The sequence below is a fragment of the Halichoerus grypus genome, chromosome 4, assembly GCF_964656455.1.
Source record: "Halichoerus grypus chromosome 4, mHalGry1.hap1.1, whole genome shotgun sequence".
Lineage (NCBI taxonomy): Eukaryota > Metazoa > Chordata > Mammalia > Carnivora > Phocidae > Halichoerus > Halichoerus grypus.
In genome coordinates, this window is record NC_135715.1 from 147,509,315 (window position 1) to 147,536,056 (window position 26,742).

Below are 26,742 nucleotides of genomic sequence, written 5' to 3' on the forward strand. Positions count from 1 at the left end.
AGCCCAACATGGGGCTTGATCCCAGGACCCTGGGATCATGACCTGAGCCGAAGGCAGACGCTTAACGACTGAGCCACCCAGGCGCCCCTAGGATTGGAATTTTTAACTCGTAGATCACAACTCATCTTTGTTTTATGAAATCAAAATAGTGGTTCGTAACCAGTAATTTTTTAAAAATGGAGTGAAATAAAATAGAAAATTTCAGAATATATTGTACATGGTAATACTGATACTGTTTTGTGAAATTTTGTCTTATTTATATATCTATTATATACACACATAATATGTATATGTTGGGTTGTCTGGGTTATGTTATATAATCTTGCTGTGGGTTGTGGTTAAAAATAAGTTTTAAATCTACCATTTTAGGTGATGTTTCTGTTTCCTGGTGACCATTCCAGGTACTTTGATCTCTCTTGCCATATCTAAGAAAATGGTGCTGATAAAAATACATACTAACTTTTTCAGAATGTGAGAATAATTCAGTAAGTGCTTGAGTGAATGAACATTCCCAATTCATGGTACATTATCTTATGATTACAGTGATACAGATTTTTCTCACGTTTTGTTTTATGTTATGTGTTTGTTTTTGGGTTTGTGTATATTTCCAATTTTTTTATTTTAGAAAATATTGATGCTGATGGACAGGGATTTTGTCAAGGAGGATTCAGCATTGATTTTACCAAAGTAAGTTCTCATTTAAGACTGAATGAGATTCAGATCTATCTCATTATCTAAACCATTGTTAAAAATTAATTGCTCAATACTTCAACTTCTCTATAACTATTACCTGTTTTATGAAAACAGCTAATAAAAATGACCCATGCATTTTGATAATCTTTGCCTTATATTATTCTCTCCCTAGCAGACGTTGCTTATTTGAAATAGACATCAGAATGGGAATGGAGGACAGTAGAAAATCTCCTCAGTAGATACAGATAACCATTATGACTTAATATTAAAATTTCCAGTTAGATAAATTTATATAATAAAGTTTTTCCTGTTTGACTGAAATTGATTTTTCATAAAATCTTGTTAGTGGGAGCTTTGTTACAAAATTGTAGTTTCGTTACATAAAAGTTGAGAAACATGCATGTTTGCCATCAATTATGTGCCTATAGACACCAAGTAAAGCTGGAGCAACTTAATTATTGTAAAAAAATTCATATGTGTGGCTCTGTGTATTTTTCACTAAGCTAGTATGCTCTCCAGAGTTGATAGTTTTTATCTGTTTTCCTAAAATAACAATTCAGTGTATGTTTTCAAAGGAAAATTTTCTTAAGTATTTTTCTTTCTATAATTTTCTTTTGTATATGTGTTTTGTTTGTTTTTTTTTTTGGGTGGGATATATGAACATTCTGAATGTCAAATTGAGAATATTAATCACTCCTAGAGAAATCTTACATATATTGATTAAAAGTAGAGCTTCCTTAGAAAGCTTAATATGGCTTTCTTAGAAAATACCTTAAATTTATTAAAACAGTAGAAACTATGTAATTATGTGATTAAGAAAATTAATAAAGCCTTTTCTTATTTTTTAAAATTTGTATTTTATCTTTACTAAAAACTTTTTTTTCTAGACTAGGACTATAATTATAGTTGACTTTCTTTACTACATAATTGATTTAAATAACTCAATTCGAGATTCATAATTCAAAATTTATTCATAATTACTAATAATTCAAAATTTGAGGAAGCAAAACAAAGAGAAGTATATTAATAAATATTAGCTTTAAACTTTCATGAAATATTTTCAAATAGGTGTTGTTTCAAAAAAAGTGTCCACTATGCCCATGCAACTATAACCCCAGAAATATTCTCGTACATGAATATTCATTGCTAAATTAACTGTTTACTTTCTTCAACTCATTTCTAAAATAAAAGGTATCCTTTTAAAGTAGACAATTTAGAAGTATCTTTTTCATAGCCAGCTCAGGAACATTGTCTGTTGAAATCTTCCTAGGGCTATATGTATGTTTGGAGGGGGAAAACTTTTTTTTTTCTCTCCAGCTGGAAGAAATTTCCAAAATATGCTCAAACCCTAAATACAGTTTCCTTGAATTAGATACTTACAGTTTGTTACAGATACAAGAAATACTAGTCAAGTGTAATTTGTATATGTAATACACCCTGAAAAATTTACCCTCTAACTTCATTTCTGTTTAGATCTGCAGGACATGAAAAATAATTTTTCATTAGCCAAAGAATTTTTAATGATTATTATAAAGGAAATTTGCCTATGTAGTCACAAATAGACAAAATCAATGATTTTTTGTCTTTATTGTAACTCAAAAATATTTTGCAGTAGTACTTCATAACAAGTATGTGAAGCAGCCAGGTCTATAGAATCAATGTGTGTATGTATTTGTGTATTTTCATGTATTTTATATATTAAATGCATTATAACTCTTTTTGATTTGTATTGTATTTTATTGTATTTTAGATAAGATGCAATGAAAATTTACTGAGAATGAGTTAGAGAGGTTTGAGATTTATGATTTTGTTGTATGAGTATATATGTGTATATATAACTTTTATGTATATTAGATGTGTATGTATGTATAGCTTTTATGTGTATTACATTGCTTTCAGTTTTCAAACTACCTGTTTTTAAATATGTATCTTTTTGTTGTTTGATTTAATCTAGGCTGACAGAGTACTTCTTGGTGGTCCTGGTAGCTTTTATTGGCAAGGTAGGTTAATATTTTTTTAAATTACTCGGTAATGATTGTGTTTAATGCTCCCTTGGCTTAGATGCCTATGAGATTTTTCAAATTATTTTAAAGAAAGAAATTGAAAAATACAATTTAAATATATAATCACTATCTGTTACACAGTATTCTTTTTTTAAAAGGACTGTAGTATCCTATATATATTTTGATATATAGAAAATAAAATACATGGCATATTGTAATATATATAGATATATATTCCTAGGAGAAAATAAACAATATTTTTAAAGTAAATTATAAAGTAAATCTATGAAGTAATTTAGAACAATTTATTTTTATTGCTTGTGGCATATGCTTCTTCATCTCTGTACTCCAGAGGCTATAATATAAACATTAGGAAGTGTGGAACTGATTTATGACAGGCAAATTGTGGCATTCTGAAAGCTCATGGTTTTAAAGTATTTCAAATTTGCTCATTAGAATATTTAAATGGTTATTTTCTCATTAGTTACTGACATCAAGAATGATTTCTTTGTGTTTGGGGAGTTTTTAAAATAGAGGATTTCAGAAGAATGTAATTAAATTGGCATCAATATAAAGATAAAACACATTCTTCAGTCATTCTGGGAGGCCCAACAAAATTACCATTTGTACAAATGCATAACAGATCATTATTTGCTGACAGTTTGAAAACAGGTAACTAAATTTGCTTACTTGCTTTACTTTATGTTTCATGTATCATTAGGTACACATGGTTATTTATTTAGCTGATATATTCACATGTTTGTTTTCTGCTAAAAAGTGGTGTTTACAAGGTCAGAACTTTTGTTGTTTGGTATTCTGATATTTAAGCATTACCAGTATTTGGAAGAACTGGAAAAATCTATGACTATATTAATGTGCAAGTACTTTCTAATTCCGAATTTTACTTCTGTACTCTAACCCATGCTTACTTTTGCTTCATAGAAAAGGAAACTAAAGAAAGAGATTTACTGAAGAAAAATTACAGTAAAGAAAGAAAATAAGAAGGGATGGGAAATAGGACTAAGTGAAAAGTTGAAAGGGATGGCAAAGGAGAAAATGAAGAAAAGAGAAAAATCAGGGAAAGATGGATCAGCATACTAACTGAAACAGAAGAATTGAATTTCTATTAATTATACATCTATTGGAAAATGAAATGATTTGGGAAAATTGTATTGGGTTTTACAGTTTTAAAATGAAAACAAAATTAGCAGTTTAATTGCATACAAGATTAAAGCAGGAGATATTAATGCTTTCTAGTAAGATAAAAAACATGGATTTGTTGTTGTTGATTTTTTTTTTTTCTTCTGTGCTAGTTATGTCATTCAGTGGAGGGGGGGGAGGTGTCTGTTGAAAATGCCTGGGAACCAAAGACTGGTTCTGTGATTCTCAGTCAGGACTGCTTCTTACCTCTGCCTTTTTAAGAGACACAGCTGTGAACATGTTTAGATGACTAGTTCTTTTTTTTTTCCTTAAGATTTTATTTATTTATTTGAGAGAGAGAGAGTGAGAGAGAGAGCATAAACAGGGGAAGTGGCAGAGGGAGAGGGAGAAGCGGGCTCCCTGCTCAGGCAGGGAGGTTGAGGCAGGGAGGCAGGGTTCGATCCTAGGACCTCGGGATCTTGACCTGAGCTGAAAGTAGACGCTTAACCAACTGAGCCACCCAGGTGCCCCTAGATGACTAAATCTTTTAATACCTTGAGTATTATACCTATTTAAAAACTAGGACTGGTATAGACAATTGATACTGTGTTGATTGGAATTTTATTATAAATGGTCTAGGATATGTAACTGAAAGACTCAGTGGCTGGGCAGAGAATATTTTGTTTTAATAAGATTAAAATCAGCAGGTTTTATTCTGAATTAATAAGTATGTCAGAATGAATTTTTCCATAGATCTCAGAATTATCTCTGTACAAATAGATAAAATTATATTGTTTTATTCAAAAGAGATGATGAGATTTTCCTGTGTTCTTTGATTCAAGAAATAGTTATTGAGTTCTTGCTATGTGTTAGGTACTGTTTAGGTACAGAGGATAAAATAGTGACCCAAACAAAGTGTTCCTACCCCTATAGACTCAACCTTTGTGACTGGACAGATTGGAACAGACTGATAAACATTAGCTATGAATTTTTTTCCAAAACAGCAGAAATGAAGAGATTATTTTCTTCATGTATGGAGATGACTTTTGATAAATTACCCAGCCTTTCTTGGGGTAGGGAACAATCTGATTTTTGTGTAGTGCTTTAGGTTTCTTGTCGACCTGATAACTTAAGGTTGTGAAGAAAAGTGAACTCACCCATTCAGGCCTCTTCATAAAGGTGTATCCAAATAATTTGTGGGGGGAAAAAAAAAGTTGAACCAAAAGTAAAAGTATTTAATTATTTCAGTAGACTTTTCAAATTCTGATGGATTTGTTTGGGAAACAGCCCTTGATTTTATTATTCCAGTTATTTAACATCATTTTGTGAATTAAGACAAATCCTGTATTCATAATTTTTGTTTACTAGCAGTGACTAATTTTAAAGAACTAGCTTGAATAGAAGTAATTGTGACTTTAAAATTATTAAATTCAGATTTAATATTATGGAGAGTTATTTAAGGCTAATAATTGGAAATATTCATCTCTAATGCTATTTTTGTGTGTGCAGGTGCCATTTATCATCTGCATCATAAATTCCCATTAGAAACTTATTTTGTATATATTTTTCAGGTCAGCTCATTTCGGATCAAGTGGCAGAAATCGTATCTAAATATGACCCCAAAGTTTACAGCATCAAGTATAATAACCAGTTAGCAACTCGGACTGCTCAAGCTATTTTTGATGACAGTTATTTGGGTGAGTAAAACTAAAATATGGATTCATTTTATGGAGTTGCAGTGTTATTTTTCCTGTATTTGCATATGCTACTTTAAGCAGGGAAATCTTTTATGTTGAAATAGATTAAGATTTTTTTAAAAAATACAAAGAACAGGAACATAACAATTTCAAATTGTTATTGAGTACTTAGGTTATGTTATATTTCAGTAGTTGAAATTTAAGAGCAGTTACTTATACAATGATTAATAATAATAGAAAGCTCTTATTTTTAAAAATTTATTATTTTTTATTTTTTAATTTTTTTTTTTTGAGAGAGAGATTGCTCAAATGGGGGGTGGGGCAAGGCAGAGAGAGAGAGAGAGAGAAAGAGAGAGCCTTAAACAGGCTCCAAGCCCAGCACAGAGCCTAATATGGGGCTCAATCTTAAGACCTTGAGATCATGACCTGAGCCAAAATCCAGACTCGGATGCTCAACCAACTGAGCCACCTAGATATGCCAATAATAATAGATAAGTTTTAAAGTATGCTTACATATTCTAGGCATTGTTCTAAGTGCTTCATCTGTAATAATTTACTTAATCTTTGTAACAAGTCTGTGAAAGTATACTGCTATTATTCCCATTTTGTAGGAAAGAAACTGAGGCACAAAGAGGCAAAATAACTTACCTAAAGTCACTCACTTAATAACTTGCTGTTCTAAGATTCAAACCCAGGCAGTCTGACTCTTAGGCTTCTGTTAACTATATTATTCATGGTGTTAAACTATGGTCTTTAAGATTTATTAAGTTTTGTTACCTCCCTTTAAATTTCTTTTATTAAACCAAGTACATATGACAGAAGTAGTATTTTGCTGATTGAGGAAATCTGTTATTTGTTGCTCCTTTAGGATGAATTACAGATTTACCATTTTTTTGAAATTGAGATATAATTGACTTGTAATATTATATTACTTTTAGGTATACAACATAATGATTCGGTATTTTTATATATTGTGAAATAATCATCACAATTCGTTTAGTTAACATTTATCACCACACATAGTTACAAATTTTTTTTTCTTGTAATGAGAACTTTTAAATTCTACTCTGTTACAACTTCCAGTATACAATGCAGTATTATTAATTATAGTCACCATGTTCTCATTACATCTCATGACTTATTTATAAGGGGGTGTTTGTACCGTTTGACCACCTTCATGCATTTTGCCCATCCCATCACCCCCTGCCTCTGGCAATCTCTGATCTCTTCTCTATAAGAAATTTACTGTTTTTAACTGACTCCTTTGTAAAATTGATAAAACAGTCTTATTTTTCTAATAGAGATATACTATTTGAGTGTTTAACTATTTCCTTTAGATTCACTTACTATATACATGTGAATCTATTATTCTATATTCACATGTATATAGTAAGTGAATCTATTATCCCTAGAGAACAAAATATTACATTACTAAGGGAATTATTTTGACTCTTGAACAATGCAGGGCTTAGGTGCATCAACCCCTTGCGCAGTTGAAAATCCGCATGTAACTTTTGACTCCCCCAAAACTTAATTTGCCTATTGTTGACCAGAAGCCTTAGCAATAACATAAAGTCAGTTAACACATATTTTGTATGTCATCTATATTATATACTGTATTCCTCCAATAAAGTAAGCTAGAAAAAAGAAAATGTTAAGAAAACCATAAGGAAGAGAACATACATTTACAGAACTGTACTACCTTTACTGAAGAAAATCCATGTATAAGTAGATCTGTGCAGTTCAAGCCCCTTGTTCAGGAGTCAGTCCTACTTGAAAATATTTCCAAGGAAAGCCTACTCAGCAAGTATGCTATAGGTAACTGTTTGTGCCCTGATGGTGTTTCACATTTTGTTCCCCCTTTAGGTTATTCTGTGGCTGTCGGAGATTTTAATGGCGATGGCATAGATGGTATGATGCACTTAAACTATATTTAATCCTTCTTTAAAAATATAGACTAAGCATTTGAAACAGGTGGCGTTGAAAAACCTCAGCAGTTAAAGAGTTTGAAACCATTGCTATATAATGTAACAAGAGAAATGAGGGAGATATTAGTACATTGACTTGAGCTTGGTCTATGTTAAACTTTCTCTAGCAGCTGCTGAAGGTTGAGCCAGCCGGTTGCTGGGGACCCCTGTGTCTTCCCCGACTGTTCCTTTCCAGCCCCAGGCATCGTAGTTTTTCTTCAGCTTCTTCCTTCTTGCTTTCTTTTTTTTTTTTTAAAGATTTTATTTATTTATTTGACAGAGAGAGAGAGACACAGCGAGAGAGGGAACACAAGCAGGGGGAGCAGGAGAGGGAGAAGCAGGCTTCCCGCGGAGCAGGGAGCCCCCCGATGCGGGGCTCGATCCCAGGACCCCGGGATCATGACCTGAGCCGAAGGCAAACGCTTAATGACTGAGCCACCCAGGCGCCCCTTTCCTTCTTGCTTTCAATAGTTTAAGTCCTCGTGGAAGGGCTTTAGTTTCTTCTTCCTGTAGACATAATTTCTAACTTTCTGGGCTCTGCCTGTAAGATTGTTACCCCATTCTCTGTCCATCCATCTTCCTTCAGAGCTCAATTTAGGAATCAGAGACCTTAGCTGATTTTGACCACATTCCTGTGTCACTGCCACCTCTACCCTATTTCACTTTGCTCCAAGATTACAAATGCCTGAGGGCATACATGCATTTATTTGAGGGTGCTCAAGAATCTTTCTGTATTTTGTAAAGATTTGATTTTTGTAGTTAAAAAATGTTATGGTCATTTATTCTGGAGTACCAATTTTTAAGATTTTTAAATTTGTTTTCTACTGAAATAATAAAACAGAGCTTAAAGCTTTCTGATATACCCATTTCCTCCTGCAGTTTTCGGTATTGGTCTTGAAAATGAGTAATTATGTTTTTCTTTTCAGACTTTGTTTCAGGTGTTCCAAGAGCAGCGAGGACTTTGGGAATGGTAGGAAAATTAAAAGGAATCTAAAAAAAAAGAATCTCTGGCTTATCTTATATTTTACCGTGTTCCATATGCTTTTGTTTTTCCTCCACAGGTTTATATTTATGATGGGAAAAACATGTCCTCCTTACACAATTTTACTGGTGAGCAGGTATGCTTTTAAAATGTTTTTGTTCATTTAACATTTTAACATCAGCATTCCTAACGTTTTAAAACTTTTCTTGATAATATCATAATGGTTTACATTGAATATATAATAAATATTGGTTTAATATTCAATATTGTAAATATAAAATAAGCTTTAAAGAATTGACCTTTAACCAAAGTAATTTATGTAAGCAGAGCCTTTTGTAATTGCACATTATGGCTTGTTTTTTAAGGAAATACAGAAATTGCACACATACATGTCATACACACAAAACCATAAAACTTCCTTTTTCTTTGCTGATAACATTAAATTCTCCTTTAAGAAATGATCTATGCCTTTTAATTTTATTAGATGCAAAACAAAGCATGGCATAGATGTGTAAATTATAGATATTATAAGTAAACTTCATATGTAGTACATGAAATAAAACATTTCAGTTAAAAAGTAGTACTTTTAATTATAAGACTGATGAAACACTGACCTCTACCTCTGAAACTAATTAATTAGTTAATTGAATTTAAATAAAAAATACATATATTTTTTAAAAAGCAGTAGTTTTAGGTACTAGACATTCTCTGCAGGTACAGGCATTTTATAGCATTTTGTATCGTATATCTCAGAGAATTAAATGACAGGTTAGAAATGACAAAGGGAAAATTAGCAGGTACAGGAAAAATAAATGTCTCCCAGTTTGCAGATCTGGGTGGGATTGAAGCCCACTTCCTGTTCAGTAGAGATTATTGGGCTTTGCAAGAGGATCGATAGGATAAGGAAGTAGACTCATGGTCCCCAGAAACCTCTTCCCATGTGTGGTTGTCAGGGGTGGTACACAGCACAGAATGGCCTGCAGCTGACGGGCCCGTTGTGGTAGGGGTGGGTATCCCTTTGTGCGGCTGTGACTTCTTGACCTCCAGCAGCTTCTCCTGTTGGATGCCCATGTGTGTCTCTGGATCATGTTGTACACAGTCCACGATGCTTTCTTTATTACTCCTCAGCTGTTTTGTGGTGGGGGGGAGGAATACGGGCTTTGCTTTAAGACAGAGCTAGGCTCTAAATTCTCAGTCTTACTGCATCCGACAAAGGTATATGCCATTGTAAATCCGGTGGATCATTTGTAAAAATAGGGATACTGGTAACTTCCATATGGGGTTGTAGTAACAATCAAATGAAAACCTTCCAATCCTGGTGCCCAGGATAAAATTTGTCATAGTAAATGCCCTGCTTTCTTTACAGTTTTAAGTAGAGCATCCTGCAAGACTAGGACCTGACCATAGTATTCTGTTAAATTGCAGTGCAAATACAATGCACTTCATACACATGCTCTGATCTTGTAATTGAATGCAGACTGCCCCTATCATTGTCGTAGTTAACTGAATCAACCCAAAATAGATAATGTAGGAATCTCCCGTATCATTCCCTCTTAATAGCTCCACTAATCAAATTTTGGAAGCTTTGCTAACTTTCCTTTTTTTGGTTTGTTGACTCATTCCTCACCTTAGTTCATCTTTAAACTGTCATCTCTTTTAGTTTTGCTTTGCGTGTTGGGTTATCTTTAGAACTTTTCTTTTCACATTTATTTCCAGCCAGGCTGCTCTGTCCGTGATGGCCAGTAGTCTCCTGTAGTGGGGGAAAGGACATTCCTTCTCTCTACACATAATCCTGTAATAAATCCAAAAACATTTGTACTGTGTATAATTCAAAAGCAAAGCCCCTGGCAAGTAATCAGTTGGGACGTGAGACAAGAACATAGTCATTCCAGTGTCTTTCTAAAGAGTGGTTTCTTGAGAGTAGCAGTGTTTTCACATAGGAAGAGCCATTTATGATCTATTAATAATTATTATCTATTATGTTTACTGCATAAACTCCCACTGATAACTTCTTGGGCTCATTTAAAACTTCTGTCTATGACTATGTCTTTCTGGTAGTGTGTCTATGTCTGGCAATGATGGGTAGTAGAGAGAAAGGGAGATAGTAGTTTAGGCCTGGGCAGGAGCACTGGTTATGCGTGGACTTAAGTGGGATGTGCTGAAGACACTGAAATGATATGCATGGGATATGTTTTGCCCATAAATCTAGGAACATAAAAAAGCCTCATTACCTGATAGTGTTGGTAGAATAAACAAAAGAAAAGAAATTAAGATTGAAGCACTATGTGCAGAGAAAAAAAAATGACCCTTTCTGTTTGATAAATATACCACAAATATTAACTGTCCAAACTAGTTGGATGAAGTGTAAACATTTCATTTTCTTTTTGTTATCCAGATGGCTGCATATTTTGGATTTTCTGTCGCTGCCACTGACATTAATGGGGATGAGTAAGTTTAAAAAGATGTTTCCAGGAACAGTTTTCCTCTCATGTTTATGAATGCTTTACTAAAACTAAACATTTTTTTCTTTTGTTTCTTTGTCCTCTTCCTGCTAATCTTTCTTTTTAAGGAACCAATTTGAAGCAATCTTATCACGAATACGAGAAAACCTCTATGTTGTTCATAATTTCTTTCAGTAGCTTTTATGATGTGAAGGAATAAAATAATTTTTATGAATTACTCATGGTTTCTTATGAATTACTCATGGAAGAAGGTTTGAATTTGAAATGATTTTATGCTTCAGTTTGGTTATGAGAGATATGGAAAGAGGGAGACTGAGTTTTAAATAAGAAAAAAATTACTATTAATAGATGGAATTTGATCTTGCTTTGGTGACAAAGATTCTGTTCTTTTAGTTACGCAGATGTGTTTATTGGAGCACCTCTTTTCATGGATCGTGGTTCTGACGGCAAACTCCAAGAAGTGGGGCAGGTATCTGTGTCTCTGCAAAGAGCCTCAGGAGACTTCCAGACGACCAAGCTGAATGGGTTTGAGGTCTTTGCGAGGTTCGGCAGTGCCATAGCACCTTTGGGAGATCTGGACCAGGATGGCTTCAACGGTAAGATCAATGTTCAGCAATGGTGTGTTCCTAATTTTGTGTCTACCCTCATCTATTGAAGTTCATACTAGCAAATCTTCCTGGAAAGAAGCATGTGATTGACAGTGACACACCAGGTTAAACGACAATTGCTCTTTTTCGTTAAAAAGCAGAGAAAATTAAAAAAATGGATTCTCATGAGTTATTATTCATATAGCCTCAAATTAGAATTTTGCAACAGTTAATTTCTGAGAGGAAATCTGCCTTCCCAGGGAGCCCAGTGTAAGGTGAGTGATTTTCTGTCTCTGTCCTGCTTAGCAGCAGCGCCCTCTACTGTCCTGTATGGATACAAATGTAAAAACGCACCCAGGTACGTTGTCAAGGCCATGTTGACTATAATTGCATCCCTCAAAAGTACGATTTGCCATTCATATTTTTAAAGCCATAACTTTGTTGTGGCTGTCTAAGAAATTCTGAAGGAGGTTATAACTCCCCTCGTGGGGGCAAGTAAAAAATATAAGTTCATTGTTTTATTATAGTCCCATTTAATAATTTAATGAATATCTGTAAGTATCTTTAAAAATCAAAGTTGGCTTTTATTTTAGAATAAAAACTAGATTACAAATTATCAAGGCTTTTTAAAAAAGAAATACTATTACAAAACTCTCTAGAGATCACAGAATAGAGTTGAACTGTTGGTTTTTTGAATAATCGGTAATATATAGGAATATGCCCCTTAAAATTTAAAGAAAGTTATAAATTAAAGAGAAAACTTCAAAAATACAGTTGACTCATATCTTCCAAATAGTAGTGGAAAAGTAAAACATTTTTTAGGCTTCAAGACCACTCCACTCCTGCCTCTCGGGTAGTTTTATGTCATGCACTGGAAGTGTCATTTCTGAGATTACCCCTTAGATGTTTTCAGTGTTAGTGAGAACTACTCACAGAGACGTCTTGCTTCCTAAAGATTTTTATGACCAAGAGAACATAAACCAAATGGAACTGTGGTGTAAAGTTTAAAATAGAAGTTGAAAAGAATAGCATAGAACAGATTAAGCTATTACTTATTGATAACAAAACTACCTAGAAAACATAGGGCCAAATTTAAGGTTCTATCTTGAGTAAATGTAATGAGTTCCTTGCTATAGCAGGACCTTTGTCTCTGGGTTTTCTGGGAGATCCTGGGCATGTTTGCTATCACTTTGTCTTAAGGGTATTCCAGCCACTTTAAAGAAAATTTCCTCAATATCGTGATCTGGCCAACATCTCATTCTGCTTTCTGTATTTTTATCAAATGTGTGATCTGTGACTACAACTTAAATTAAAACAACAGATAAAAAATACTGAAGTTTTACAAAGATTTTACAAACAAATTTTACTTCTAGAGATGGATACCATAGAGGAGGATTTTGTTCTCCCCAAGTTTCTCCTGGAATCTTACTACCCGAAATAATAGATTGTGAATGATCTGAGCTGTGTTTATGTAACTATTTATATATACTTACAGATTACACACACACACACACACACACACACACACACACACATATATAGTTTATATATATAAAATGAACTATTAGTTATAACCTGGATCTTTTCTTTGTTCAAACCTGATGACATTAGCCCTTTGTTATGCCATTCATCTTATATTCCTCCCTTTCTGCCGACACCCACTAGGAAACCCTAGGTATCATCAAGAGGGATACTGAAAACAAAACAGTAAAGTTATGTTCTACAATAATGTGCAGTTTTTGTCAATACCCCTCCAGAAAGAGGGAAAAAACACAGAAAATAAAAACTGAAATGATCAAAGGAAGGAATCAGTTGAGTGAAGAAGTAGGACTTTCCAGACTGAACAGATGTCAGCCAAGAGAGAAGATGATTAGAATAAATAAAATAATGAGAAGTTTAGAAAAGTTAAAGATGATTTTTATTAAATGATTTCTCAACACTGGAGTTGTCTTCTGTTGGGAAATTATATTTTGATAAATACATTTTTTTTTCTTAAAGATTTTATTTATTTATTTGACAGAGAGAGACACAGCGAGAGAGGGAACACAAGCACGGGGAGTGGGAGAGGGAGAAGCAGGCCTCCCACCAAGCAGAGAGCCCGATGTGGGGCTCGATTCCAGGACCCTGGGATCATGACCTGAGCTGAAGGCAGACGCTTAATGACTGAGCCACCCAGGTGCCCCTGATAAATACATTCTTAATGCATATGTCAAGTTAGAAGTTATGCTTACCTTTGAAACTTAAGAAAGATAGAAGAAGGACTCTTGTATAATTTAAATACTACTTTTCTTTTTTTTTTTAAGAATAACAAATTCTTAGTTGATTCTTACTGCAGGCCATGCACTGTTCTAAGGGCTAAAAAGGAGAGGATAAATTGGAGCTCATGCATGTCCTTAAGGAATTTAGCATCACCAGGGGCAATTTTTATGTAAACAAGTAAACATTAGAATGCAGCCGTGGCAATGTTTGAGATATTCCTGGGCATAATGGTCTTACATAAAAGACGAGCGATCACAGTGTCTTTGGTGTCTCAGGGCATGTAGCATCGAGGAGGCTGAAAGCAGTTTGTGTATGTTAAGATATAATTAAGGCAGTTTGGAATGGCTGGCACCTAGGGGCTGTCACAGGCAAGGTGGACACATCCTTGCTCTTATGAAGGTTATGTTTTGTAGAGGAACCATAGAGTAAACGCATAATGGGGAGATTCAGACAGTGATAAAGGCTGTGGGTTAAAACAAACAAAAAAAGGCAGGTTAATGTGACATTAGTCTAGTACCTAGACAGTGTAAGTGAGAGGGGAGAGTGCATGGGTTCATTGTCAGGGAGAAACCTCTCTCATAAGATGATATTTCATCTGTGATTTGGATAAACAGAAGGAACAAAGCTTGAAAAGCCTTGGAGCAAGAGCTGTTAAGGCAGAGGGAGCAGCAAGTATAAATCCGAAGATGGGGACTAGCTTGGTATGTTTAAGGAACAGAGGAAAAGACCAGGATTTATAGGAAGGGTGAGTGAGGGATAGAACTGGGGGGTGGGGATGTGAGGAGTGGTGGTGGAATGAATAGACAAATCAGGTAGTGTTTAAATGCTTTGGGAAATAATTGAAGGATTTTCAGAAGGAAGGTGACATGATATTAGCCTTTGGCAGCTTTGAGGAGAGTGGGTTTTAGGGGCAAGAGCAGAAGTGGGAGCCGCGTAGGTTGCTTTAGGGATCCAGGGAAAGGATGAGAATGGCCTGTCTAGGGTGGTGCCAGCAGACACAGGGAAGTGGACATATTTATAATATATTTCAGAGTTAGAAAAGGTCGTAGTGACCATTTTTTTTAATAAGAATTTCAAACTTCTTATTTATTTGTGTTATCTTAATACAAGTTGAGCAAGATTGAAATGAAGTCATAACTTTCAAATTTCCAAGGCAGACTGACTTCTACTTCAAAAAACAAAACCATGTACATAACTAGAATTTTGAGAGCTGGAATGAACCTTAGATGAACCTTTTGACATGTCCCCTTCTTTCCATTTTAAGAATGAGGTATTCTGAGGTCCAGAAAGGTTAAGCGATTTATCCAAGGTAAGACCCAGAATATCTGACTCCAAGTTAATGTCATTTCCACACAGCTTTGCTTGAATCTCCTTAAATTAGGTTGTTGCTTTTGAATAAAGAATATGCTACTAAACTTTGAATCAGTATTTATTGTGATAAATGGGTTGTATGACTACAGGTCCATCTCCCCCCCCCCCCCCCAACCGCCGCCACCACTATCCTGAAGTGTAGAGCCTTCCTATGAAAACTTTTATAAGCAGAGGGGCACCTGGGTGGCTCATTCGGTTAGGCGTCTGCCTTCGGCTCAGGTTATGATCCCAGGGTCCTGGGATCGAGCCCTGCATTGGGCTCCCTGTTCAGCGGGGAGTCTGCTTCTCCCTTTCCCTCTGTCCCTCCCTCCGCCTTGCCCATGTGTGCTCTCTCTCTCTCTCAAATAGATAAATAAAATCTTTAAAAAAAAAAAAACTTTCATAAACAGAAATGGTGTAAAGTGAAGAAGCAACTATCATTAATTTATATGGAAAATTTTTCCAGACTCGAAAAATTTCCCAGACCCAAAAAGTAACCTCTCTCAGGCTTTTGTGATACCTTAGGACACATCTTGCTAATGGATGCAAAAAAAAGTTGAGATAAAGTACAGATGCTCACACAGTTCAGTGCTATGGTGGTTTGATGCTGAGATGCTGGATGTAATTCCCCGGGAAAGAGCTTAGGGGTGCCACTCTTGCTGCTCAGGGTGCACGCAGCCTCTAGACGGGTTCATTGCAAAACAAATGCTGAATGCTATTTTGGCTTTTCTTTGTAAAAGCGAATCCTCTTCGGATTTCTTTCAATTAGCAAAACAGGTACTAACGGAGGTCTTACCTAAAAGCAAAGTGGTGTTAGGGGAATGTTTGGAAAGCAGAATATATCTGTATTAAGATCTTCACCTTGTAAATAATAAGTACTAAGACTTCCTTCCCTCCATCCTTGCCCTCCCACTCTCCGTCTTCTTTCCTTCTCCTTCCCCTTCTCCTTTTTACTTGTCTCCAAATCCCCTCTCCCCTCTTTTTTTCCCCTACAGATATTGCAATTGCTGCACCATATGGGGGTGAAGATAAAAAAGGAATTGTTTATATTTTCAATGGAAGATTAACAGGGTTGAATGCAGTACCATCTCAAATCCTTGAAGGGAAGTGGGCTGCTCGGAGCATGCCACCAAGCTTTGGCTATTCAATGAAAGGAGCCACGGATATAGACAGAAATGGATATCCAGGTGCTTTCCTAGAAATACATAGAGTTTCTTAGGTTTTTCAGTCCTAATAGAAATAGTTTTAGTTACTGCTCTCTTGATTTATGTTATGAGTCATTTCAATTAAATACTTCAAGTATTGTTCATACCCCTGCTATACTGAAGGCACTGTTCTCATCACCGAAGGGGGTTTGAAGCGAAGACAGCTCTATTTCCTGGGAGCTTCCAATATAAAACACATACTGTTTCGTCTTTTGTTGTTCCTAAAGCCTGTAATGAAATGTCAGAGAAAAATGTTGTAGAAGCTAGAAACAAAAGCTGAATGTTCATTCTAACTTTTTAAATGGTCTTTTTTTGTTTGTTTTTAATGGTCTAGCATTTTTATGGACTTGACTAATCATTGTCATTTAAAAAACAATACATTATCTCATTTAATTCTCCCAGTAAGGCTGGTGAGGAATATAAGCCAGCTCATCTCTTTATTACACCATTTTATGGATGAGAAAAGAAACTGAAAAAAGTGATTTGCCTGAGGTTTGCCTGTGGGTTTGAACCAGGACAGGAAGGGAGGCCTTTTTCTAGCTCTTCCATACTTTGGAGTATTATAATGGATCTGGATCATTTGGGGTCCATTCTTTAAATGAAATATAATGCAGAAGAATTGGTTACCTTTATTGTTGAAACAGTTCATAGGAGCCCAATATACAAGTGTGTTGAAGTACTTTTAGAAATAGGACAGGAAGTTCATTTTTACCTGTTAGTGTTATTTCAAGAGATTTTTTTGGTTATTTATGTAATAAATTTGTTATGGAACTTTTAGAAAATACAGCAAAGCATATCTTTCAATAATTTTTTCCAATGCATTCATACAGTTTTTTAGAAGATAAAAGTATGCCTTAGGCACTGTTAATAGCATATTTTATTTACTTAAAATCAGGAATATTTCCCCGTATTATTAATTATTCTTCTGAAGATGAATTTTATGTTTCCCATTCTATGAAATGTCTGTATCATATCTTATTTAACTTTATGTTTGGGCATTTATATCCTTGCATGCAATTCCAGGGCATATCTCTGATTATTTCCTTAGGACAAAATTCTAGAATTGCTGTCAAAGATAGGCACTTTTTAAAAAAGTCTGTTGAAACATATTGTCAAATTACAATCCCACTCCCTCCAAAAGAAGGTTTCACAACTTTTTTAAGCACTCACCAGAGTGATCATTTCCCCATATTTGTGCCTACACTGAGGGTCATCTGTTGTTTCTTTTAAAATAACTTTAAACTATATGATAGGTGGAAAATGTTACTTTGTTCTACTTTATAATTTTTAATTACTAGGGAAGGTAAGCATTTTTATTTATTTGTATATATATTTACTTTCGTGAATTTCTTTTTTTTCTTTTTTTGCTTTGTTTCTGTTGGGATGTTGTTTTTTTCTTTCCTTTTTTTTAACTTGTGGCAGTGCCTTAAATATTTAATTGAAGATTCTAACTCCTTGACATGTATATATTTTTCATTTGTCACATTTGGTTTTTGCGCATAAAAAAGTTCTTAATTTTTATGTAATCCAGTCTACCGATCTTTATGGTTTCTCATGTATTTTTTGCTTCGAAAGAGTTTCCTCAGACTTACCTTGGGGAGCTCTTATTTCATTTTTTCGTAATTGTGAACCTGTTGTTACCAGCTTGCATATAAAAATTAACGCATTCTGTTCTTGTTAATTTGAATGCTACCTGCTATTATTCTAAGTATTCTACATATATATAATGTGCTTTTTTGTTTTTTTTTGGAACGGTGAAAAAATTTATAATGAAATTTAAATTTATAATGAATTTTATAACGAAATTGTAAAATCCACAGGCACCTATAAAACTTTTTCCTCTGAGGGGTATATGTATTTGGTTGACATGCACTTCCTTATTGTTGCTGATGTTTACGAAGTATCCATTAAAAAGATACTCATCTACCCAGATGAAAGATTAGTTTTATGATGAGTGTTTGCCATTCAGTGATAGCTTATTTAGAGTTTTCATATGTTTTCACCTTTTAGATATTATCTTACAACCACTTAATGAAGAATAGTTTTGAAACTATATCTAAATCTTTATTATATGCACTGAAAGTTTTATAGAATGGTATGTGAATTAAAAAACATTATTATTATTATTATTTACATGTTTTTCTACTCTCTTTTAAGACTTAATTGTAGGAGCTTTTGGTGTAGATAGAGCTGTATTATACAGGTGAGCATGTTTCCATCTCCTGTAATATAGGAATATTCTGAATTATTTGGCAGTTTTATAGTTAAGTCCAGTGCTTGAATTTCAGTTTAATTTTCTTGAAGTAATGATAAAATTTGTTTGTTCTTTCAAGTCTTGCTGCAGGCAAGTAGCATTTATACAAGGAAATCCCAAAGTAGAGAAAGCTATAGATTTTTTAATTTAGAAAAGCATTCAGATTTTTCCCACTTTGTTCTTTAAATTGTGTTAAAAATATTCTTCTGCATTTTAAATCTCTTTAACATTTATATGAGTTTACATTTTCTTCTAAAGAGGCAAGAAATTAACTTGATGTTTATGCCACAGCATTCTGTGACCACAAGGGCAGTATGGAATAACTCCCCAAATCAGTATTTTTATTATTAGAGCAATATGTATAAATCCACATACCTGTATTTCTCAGCTTCATCTATGTTCCCAGTTATTCTCTATATTTAATCAATTCCCCATGCTTTAGGCTACCATCTGGCATCGCAAGTAGATTAAGGTGTTTACACTTCCATGGGATGTGTTTATACGTGCCAGGATAACTAACATTAGTTCTGGGTAATGGAATTTATGTGGGCCAGCTTGGCGCCACCTGTGCATTCATATCCATTCCAGGATTTATCATGATTGAGATAGGCACACTGACCTGAGCCTACTAGAGTTTTATACAGTGTTTAAATCTGTGCATCTGAACTTTGGAGAACTATTTATTTTATCATTTCAGTTTTTTAAATTGTTATCAAAGAATTAATAATGCATGTAGTAAAAGCTCAAGTAGTACAGAAAGGGCATAAACAAAAAAACATACTTTATCTCATGTCAGTTACTAGTTTATGAGTATACCCTACCAGAAATATTCTGTGCATTAAAAAATTGTGTGTGTGTGTGTGTATGCATCCTTTGTATATGATGGGGTTTTTTTCTCTCTCATATAAAAATGATATCTTGCATATATCTTAAAGATTATCTCATATCCATCCACACAGATGGATTTATGTTACTCATGTCCTCTCCTGTATTGCATTGCATTAGGTAGATGCCCACGACGTGTTTAACCATTCTGCTGTGGTGGACTGAGTTCAGATAGGTTGGCCAGTTGTCCCGCTTTGCCTGGAACTGAGGGATTTACCAGGTCATGGGACTTTCAGTGCTAAAATCAGCACAGTCCCTGGCAAACAGGAATAGTTTGTCATTCTGTGTTTAGGTTGTTTTTATTCTTTTTACTCTGCTTTAGTAAACATTGCACCTATATATGCAGTGAATGTAAATCTAATAAAATGCTTAGGTCAATCTAACATTTCAAATAACTTTTTTTTTCTTTTTTTTAACCAGGGCCAGACCAGTCATAACTGTAAATGCTGGCCTTGAAGTATACCCTAGCATTCTAAATCAAGACAATAAAACCTGCCCACTGCCTGGGACAGATCTCAAAGTTTCCTGGTAAGGGTATTAGTTTAATAATAGTTATTATTGTGATTATTGGTGTAGTCATTATGAAAACAATTGAAAATGAGGTGGGGAGCTGAAATATTGGTACAACAGTTTCTGTGAGTATACTCTCTTTTCATAGATTGGATTATGGAAATACTGTTCCAAAGTACATATGTAGAAGGCTCTAGAAATATGCTACAAACTAGTATGAACTTCATTTAAAAAAAATGATGCATGCTCAATGAATATATTCAAAAAGGAGAAAAAGCTAATAAGATCTTCGAACTCATTTATATTTAATTCTAAACAGATCCATGAACATTTTAATTTTTAAAAGATATCTTTTCCAGATTTAATATCTGAATAGCTGCATGAAAAGTATTATATATATTAAATCTATTGTATAAGTAATATCTCATCAGTATAATATGCTTGTTCTTCTACTTGTTCCCTTACCAGTTTCTAAAGAAAACTATAATTTTTTTTGTAAGTTTAATGTCTGAATTCTTTTCTAGTCCAGTGTTTTGCAAGTCTCCATTATTTGTATGCTATTTTTTGCTACATTATATGATTTTTGCTGTATTTTCATTCTACCTGTATTTATAATTTTTTAAGTTTTTTTTTCCTTTCTTTCTTTCTTTCTTTCTTTTTTTTTAAGTAGCCTCCACCCCCAGCATGGAGCACAACATGGGGCTTGAACTCATGACCCTAAGATCAAGAACTGAGCTGAGATCAAGAGTTGGACTCTTAACTGACTAAGCCACCCAGGCGTCCCTAAAGTTTTTTTTTCTCTAAATTGATTCATGTTTTACTTAAAAACATTTTAAAATAAGATAAAGAAACCCAGTACTTTTCTCATACATATCAAAATAAGTATTAAATTAAGAAAAATCTTGACCCATTTACTACTAAAATTACCATGAGTACTCTACTTTGGAGAACACTGTTCTTTATGTTCCTTGGTTACACAGAAAAATCAGAGAACTTCTGACAAATGCAGGGTGGAATGATTGGAAGCTGGGAAAATTTTACTTCAGAAGAGCTAATGAAAAAATATTTTTCCTGATTTTGTTTTTGAATTATTATAGTTATTAAAACATTTTTCAAAATTTTATTTCTTTCATTGGATTGCATTAAAAATTTAGTAATATTTTTCTTAATTTATATTGATTGGCAGTAAAGTTGTTTTCAGATTTTGGCTTTAAGTTTTACTGTCTTTCTTCCCCTCACTTACTCTGCATGCCCCTGTGAAGTTGCTAATAATATATGTTAAATTATGCAAATAATTCAAAGGCTTCGAATACACTAAGCAGTAGCTTTCATATGTTTTCGATTATGGCAGATAGTATGAAATACATTTTGCATCATAATCCACTAAAGACATGTATGTAATTAAAACAAAAGTTCCATGAAATCTTATCTTTCAGTCAATTTTATTTATTTGATTTATTTTTTTAAGACGGTGGCTAACCCAACCCATTAAACTAATTTCATGACCCATTAATAAACCCACTCACAACCCATTAATAAATCGTGACAGACACTGTTCTACAGGAGCTTTCTAATTAAAGGAAGCTTTGGTGGAGATTTTTAGTAAGTGAGATGTTATTTTAAATCTGGTTGGTCATTTCCCTCATTGAGATTTATCAATAGGTTCTCTAAATGTGAGAGGAAGTTAGGAGATTCTTTTCTTTTTCTTCCTTTTTTTTTTCTTTCATCAAGGTACCATGAAAGTAAATGTGCTTAAAATACCAAAGCATGAGCTAAGTTATTCTATGTAGTTTCATGTTTCAAGAATAATATGAAGACATGAGAAAAGATATAAAAGGCTTCACTATATAAACTGTGTATTAGAAATGTGAGATTTGGGGGTGATTTATTCAAAAATATGTCTAAACTGGATTATAGGATTTGTGTATATTTTTATTTTTCTGCAGTTTTAATGTCAAGTTCTGCTTAAAGGCAGATGGCAAAGGAGCACTTCCCACGAAACTTAGTAAGTGTTCTATGGAAGAATTATATAATTCTGTATCTGTAGCACTCAAAGTATTTTAAGATATTTGAATAGTTAACACAAATAGTTGTTATTGTTCTTTATTTGACTATTATGCTTAAAGACACTTAACATTGCCACATCATTACCTTGTTGACTTTTAAGTTAATTCAGATAGAATATATATTTATTTATTGACATTGTGAACAAAGTAGCCCACTGAATGGTAAATATGGCCTTCAGAAAGTTAAACAATTACCAATGAGAGATAAATGAACTCTAGGGGAAATGGGTATCACTGTTTATAAATAGATGATCTACGGAAGAGTTGGTATTTTATGTCTTAGAGAAGCCCCCAGCAATCTCAGGAGTAGAGGTGCTTTAGAAATGATGGAAGAAGAAGTCTGGGCCACTAAATTTAACCCACATGGCAAACTCCTAACTTGACTCTTGCTTTCCAGAAAATGGTTTATGTGGTCCAGAGAGCAAGGTAGGAGAGCTAAGTGATTATTGCCAAGATTTGTGATTATGATAGTGACAAGTGCTGAGAAGTAATGATAAAGCAGGGGAGGAAGACTGAATCTTTTGGGTATGTGTCTGTGCATGAAAATTCACATAGAGGAGCAAGGCAAGGTGTCACTGGAAGATGACTTTTCAGTAGTAAAGACCCGAAGGAAGTGAAGGACCTAGGGGATGTCCGGAGGAGTATTTTGCACAGAGGAAATGGCAATTTCAAGAGGCCTGAGACAGAAGTCTGCTTAGTGTGTTTGAGAAACACAAGGAGGGCAGTGTGGGTGGGTGGAACAGAACTGGAAGCAAAATAACCCTGCGTTCTCACCCAATTTGACATGAAGTTTAACATTTAGAGAAATTTAGAAACTTGGTCTGCACTCTTACCCACTTTGAAGAAACTATTTAAAGAAGTACTGAATCTTAGAAGGAAGTCCCCCTAACAACTGTGCTTCAGACTATTGGTTGCACATTTGTTTTAAGATAATTCTTGATCCAGTCAACTTTGGTCACCTGCTTCATGAGAGACATATTTGACAATCTGATATGGCAGCTTCAATAGAAGTAGCAGTTGCAGGTGATTCAAAGTGTTTATTCATCATAGTGTCTAATAAAATGGTATGGGTACATATTAGTAAATACTTCTTAATTTCAATCAGCGAGAAATTGCTGCTACTCGCATTAATGGTGGAAGTCTTAGTTCACATACATTTCATGCTCTGAACTTCTTCCTCTCAGCTTAAAGTAAAAGAAAAAATTTCCTTTTCATCTGATAGTTATTTTACTACTATCATTATCTATTGTCTGGATTAATATATGACATTACTTTGGGGATTATTGGATTGATTATTTACTCTTAAATATTTATTCAGAATTAATGTTATAGTCTCACTACATTGTATAGACATTTTTAGTGAATTACAAGGAACTTACTTCTTAAGTAATAAATATCTCTGTTTACATGAAAACTCTAGGTATCTAGGAGAGATACATGTCCATAAAGATTATGTTAGTTATAAATCCTTTGGTTTGTATAGACTTCCAGGTGGAGCTTCTTTTGGATAAGCTCAAGCAAAAAGGAGCAATTCGACGAGCACTATTTCTCCATAACCGGTCACCAGGTCACTCTAAGAACATGACCATTTCAAGAGGGGGACAAATGCAGTGTGAGGAACTAATAGCATATCTGCGGGTAAGAGATGCTTTTCTGCTTCATTATCTTTTACTTTTTACTATTTTTTTAACCTAAATGAGTTTCACTGTGTATAAAGTTTTTGGTATTAAATCAAAAAGAAAACACTTGAGAAAATTTGACTTTTTAAAGTATCAAACCTGAGTAATGGATTTTTGCTCATGGCAAACTGGATGTTCCAAATGGCTGTTCTACAACAAGGCTACTGAATAAATTATAACAAACGTATTTCTTAAATATCACTAGATTCTCAAAACATAAAAAAAATCTCCAGGGTCCAAAAAAAGAAGCAATCAGTTAAAAAAACTACATTGGCAAAATTTGACTTGTGAGTTGTATGCGAATATGTGATCCAGAGTGGCTGGGGAAAGGATGAGCAGTAATTGCCCCAGAAGAAACAGTTTTAAACCTGCAAAGGCTTGAGGTGTTGGAATTATCAGTTACAAAATACGAATTTTTATAAAATGTTTAAAGAAAAAATAAAACTTTTTAAAAAGAATACAAAAATTAATGATGTAATGTAGGGTGATTAACATAACATAATAATAAAAAAAAATACAAAAACATCAGTGAAGATTTGGAAGACAACATAATTAACCACCTCAATTTAACAGACTTATATAGAATACAAAAATTGACCATATATGGGTCACAAAGGAAGTTTAAATAAATTTCAAAAAGTTGGAATCATAGAAAATACACTGTTTGATCATGGTGCAATTTTTAGAAAGCAATAACAATAAAGATAAATTGGGAATTAGGAATTGTGATTTTAAATAACTTACGGATCAAAAAAGATCATAATGGAAATTTACTTAGAAATGAATCATAATGAAAATTCTGCTTATCAAAATGTGTGGGATGTCACAGAAGCAGAAAATAAAGTAAATGTATAGCCTTAAATGCTATTTAATTTAAATGAAAGATTGATCAAGAAAAAATTGAGGGAAAACAAAACAAAACAAATTTAATTCCACACAATAAGGAATTAAAAAGGAACATAGCTACAGGTGAAGAAGGGATTACAGTAATAGAATATTGTAATAACCTTGTGCTAAGACATAGAAAAACTTAGACAAAACAAGGATATTCTTAGAAAATTATAACACAACTGCCATAAGAAGAAATAGAAAACCTGAAAAAGCCATATAACCATATAAACCATTCTAAAAATTGAGTTGCCAGTTAAAAATCTTTACACCAAAGGAAACACAGATGGTTTTATAGGTGATATCTACCAAACCATGAAGAACGAGACATTCCAATATTAAGCTATTTGAAGGGATAGAAGAATAGAAAATATGTCCAACTTAATTCTATGAAGCCAGTGTAATTGATGCCCAGAAAGGTGGAGGATAGTCCAAGCAAGAATTTCATGCCAGTCTTTCAGAAAGACATAGATGTAAAATTACTAAATCAAATATAAGCAAACTAAATCCTAGCAGTTTATTAGAAAAGATAAAATAAGTAGACCAATTTTGATTTATTCTAGGGTGGGTTAACTTAAAAATATAGAAGTATAGCTTAACACATGAATAAGACTGAAGAAAAAACATGAACGTCTTAAATATAGGAAAAGCTTTTGATTAAATTAAATAACTCTTCATGATTTAAACAAGCTTCAAGTTGGAGGTTTTCCAAGATGGTGGAGGAGTAGGAGACCTGAGTTTTGTCTGGTCCCAGGAATTCAGCTAGATAGCTATAAAATCATTCTGAACACCTGTGAACTCAACTGGAGATCTAAGAAAATAATAGCTGCAACTCTACAAATAGAAAAGCAACCACTTTCTGCAAGGTAGGAGGTGCAGAGAAGTGAATCCAAGGCGATATATGGGAAGATAAATGGGGTGGGGGTGGGAAGGGGCCTCTGTAAGCCAGCACAAGAAAGTGATATAGGAGCGGAGTGCAAAATCAGAACTTTTAAAAATCTCCTCCAGTGAGGGATGTCCCTGCCTGAAAGGTGCTCAGGTAGCAAAGCAGGGTACAACCCTAGACGGGGCAGTGTGGTCTCAGGATCCTCAGAGTCACAGGAAGACCAGGGGTGCCTGAGTGTGGCAGAGCTCCCAGGCATCGGAGTGGGGAAGCAGCTGCAACCAGTGAGCCCAGGAGTGGGCTCTCAGCTCGGGGTTGCCATAAACCACCAACCACAGCACGGTCTGGTGACCACTCTCTAAGCAGGGGCCCAGCAAGCAGAAGAACCCCAGCAAAAGCCCCCTCCCTCCCCAGGAGGAGCGGGGAGGAGTGGTGCAGGTGCATGCTGCAGGAGTCTGCAGGGTTTGGAGACTCCAAACAGGGTCATGTGCTTGAGATAGACATGCTCAATCACAGGCTGGGTGAGCACAGAGGGTGGACAGAGACCAGGAAGACAAGAGTGATTGTCTGTTTTTCCCTGAGGGTGCACGAGGAGTTGGGGGTGCGAGCTTTTGGCTCAGGGGCCGGAGATTGGGAGGCGGCGTTTTCATTCTCATCCTCTAAAGCAGCGCAAAAAGCCTTTAGGGAGCAAAAGCCACATAGAGCAGTCAGGAGCCACTTACTCAGCCTGGCCCCCTGGCAAGGGTGGTGTAATTCCGCCCCGGGGAAAGACACCTGAAAATCAGCGCAACAGGTCCCTCCCCCAGAAGATCTGCAAGAACATCGAGCTAAGACCAAGTTTACGCAGATCACACAAACTGCAAAACTCTAGCGCTAGGGGAAAAGAGTATATAGAATTCATGTTTTTTTTTTCTCATGATTCTGTAATCCTTCAATTTCAATTATTTTCTTTTTCTTTGCAACCAATTTCTTATTTTATCAACTCTTTTGTTAAGTCTTTTTTTATTTTCATTTTTACAGTTACATTCTATCCTTTCATTGTATTTAATTTTGCTTTTGTATATATATATGTTTTTCTTTCTTTACAATATTGGGACGCTGTTTCTTCTTACAAACAGACCAAAATACACCCAGAATTTAGTGTATTGCTCTGTTCTCTTCACCTCACTGATCATGTTCTCTCTTCCCTTTTTTCTTCCTTTTTTTTTTTTTTGTTAAAGTCTTTCTAATTT

General features: G+C 34.4%; 1 protein-coding gene across 2 annotated transcripts in view; it reads left to right on the forward strand.

Annotated features, from left to right (window-relative positions):
• ITGAV (integrin subunit alpha V) overlaps positions 1–26,742 on the forward strand; it is a 94,823-nt gene that overhangs the window by 47,090 nt on the left and 20,991 nt on the right. For both annotated transcript variants that reach the window (XM_036073828.2, XM_036073829.2), the window contains exons 5-17: positions 626–687; positions 2,648–2,693; positions 5,408–5,533; positions 7,400–7,444; positions 8,427–8,470; positions 8,562–8,618; positions 10,878–10,930; positions 11,338–11,540; positions 16,136–16,327; positions 18,503–18,548; positions 19,905–20,012; positions 21,941–21,999; positions 23,544–23,698. In XM_036073828.2, the coding sequence (XP_035929721.1) occupies positions 626–687; positions 2,648–2,693; positions 5,408–5,533; positions 7,400–7,444; positions 8,427–8,470; positions 8,562–8,618; positions 10,878–10,930; positions 11,338–11,540; positions 16,136–16,327; positions 18,503–18,548; positions 19,905–20,012; positions 21,941–21,999; positions 23,544–23,698 (1,196 nt within the window). The remainder of the gene's footprint in view (positions 1–625; positions 688–2,647; positions 2,694–5,407; positions 5,534–7,399; positions 7,445–8,426; positions 8,471–8,561; positions 8,619–10,877; positions 10,931–11,337; positions 11,541–16,135; positions 16,328–18,502; positions 18,549–19,904; positions 20,013–21,940; positions 22,000–23,543; positions 23,699–26,742) is intronic.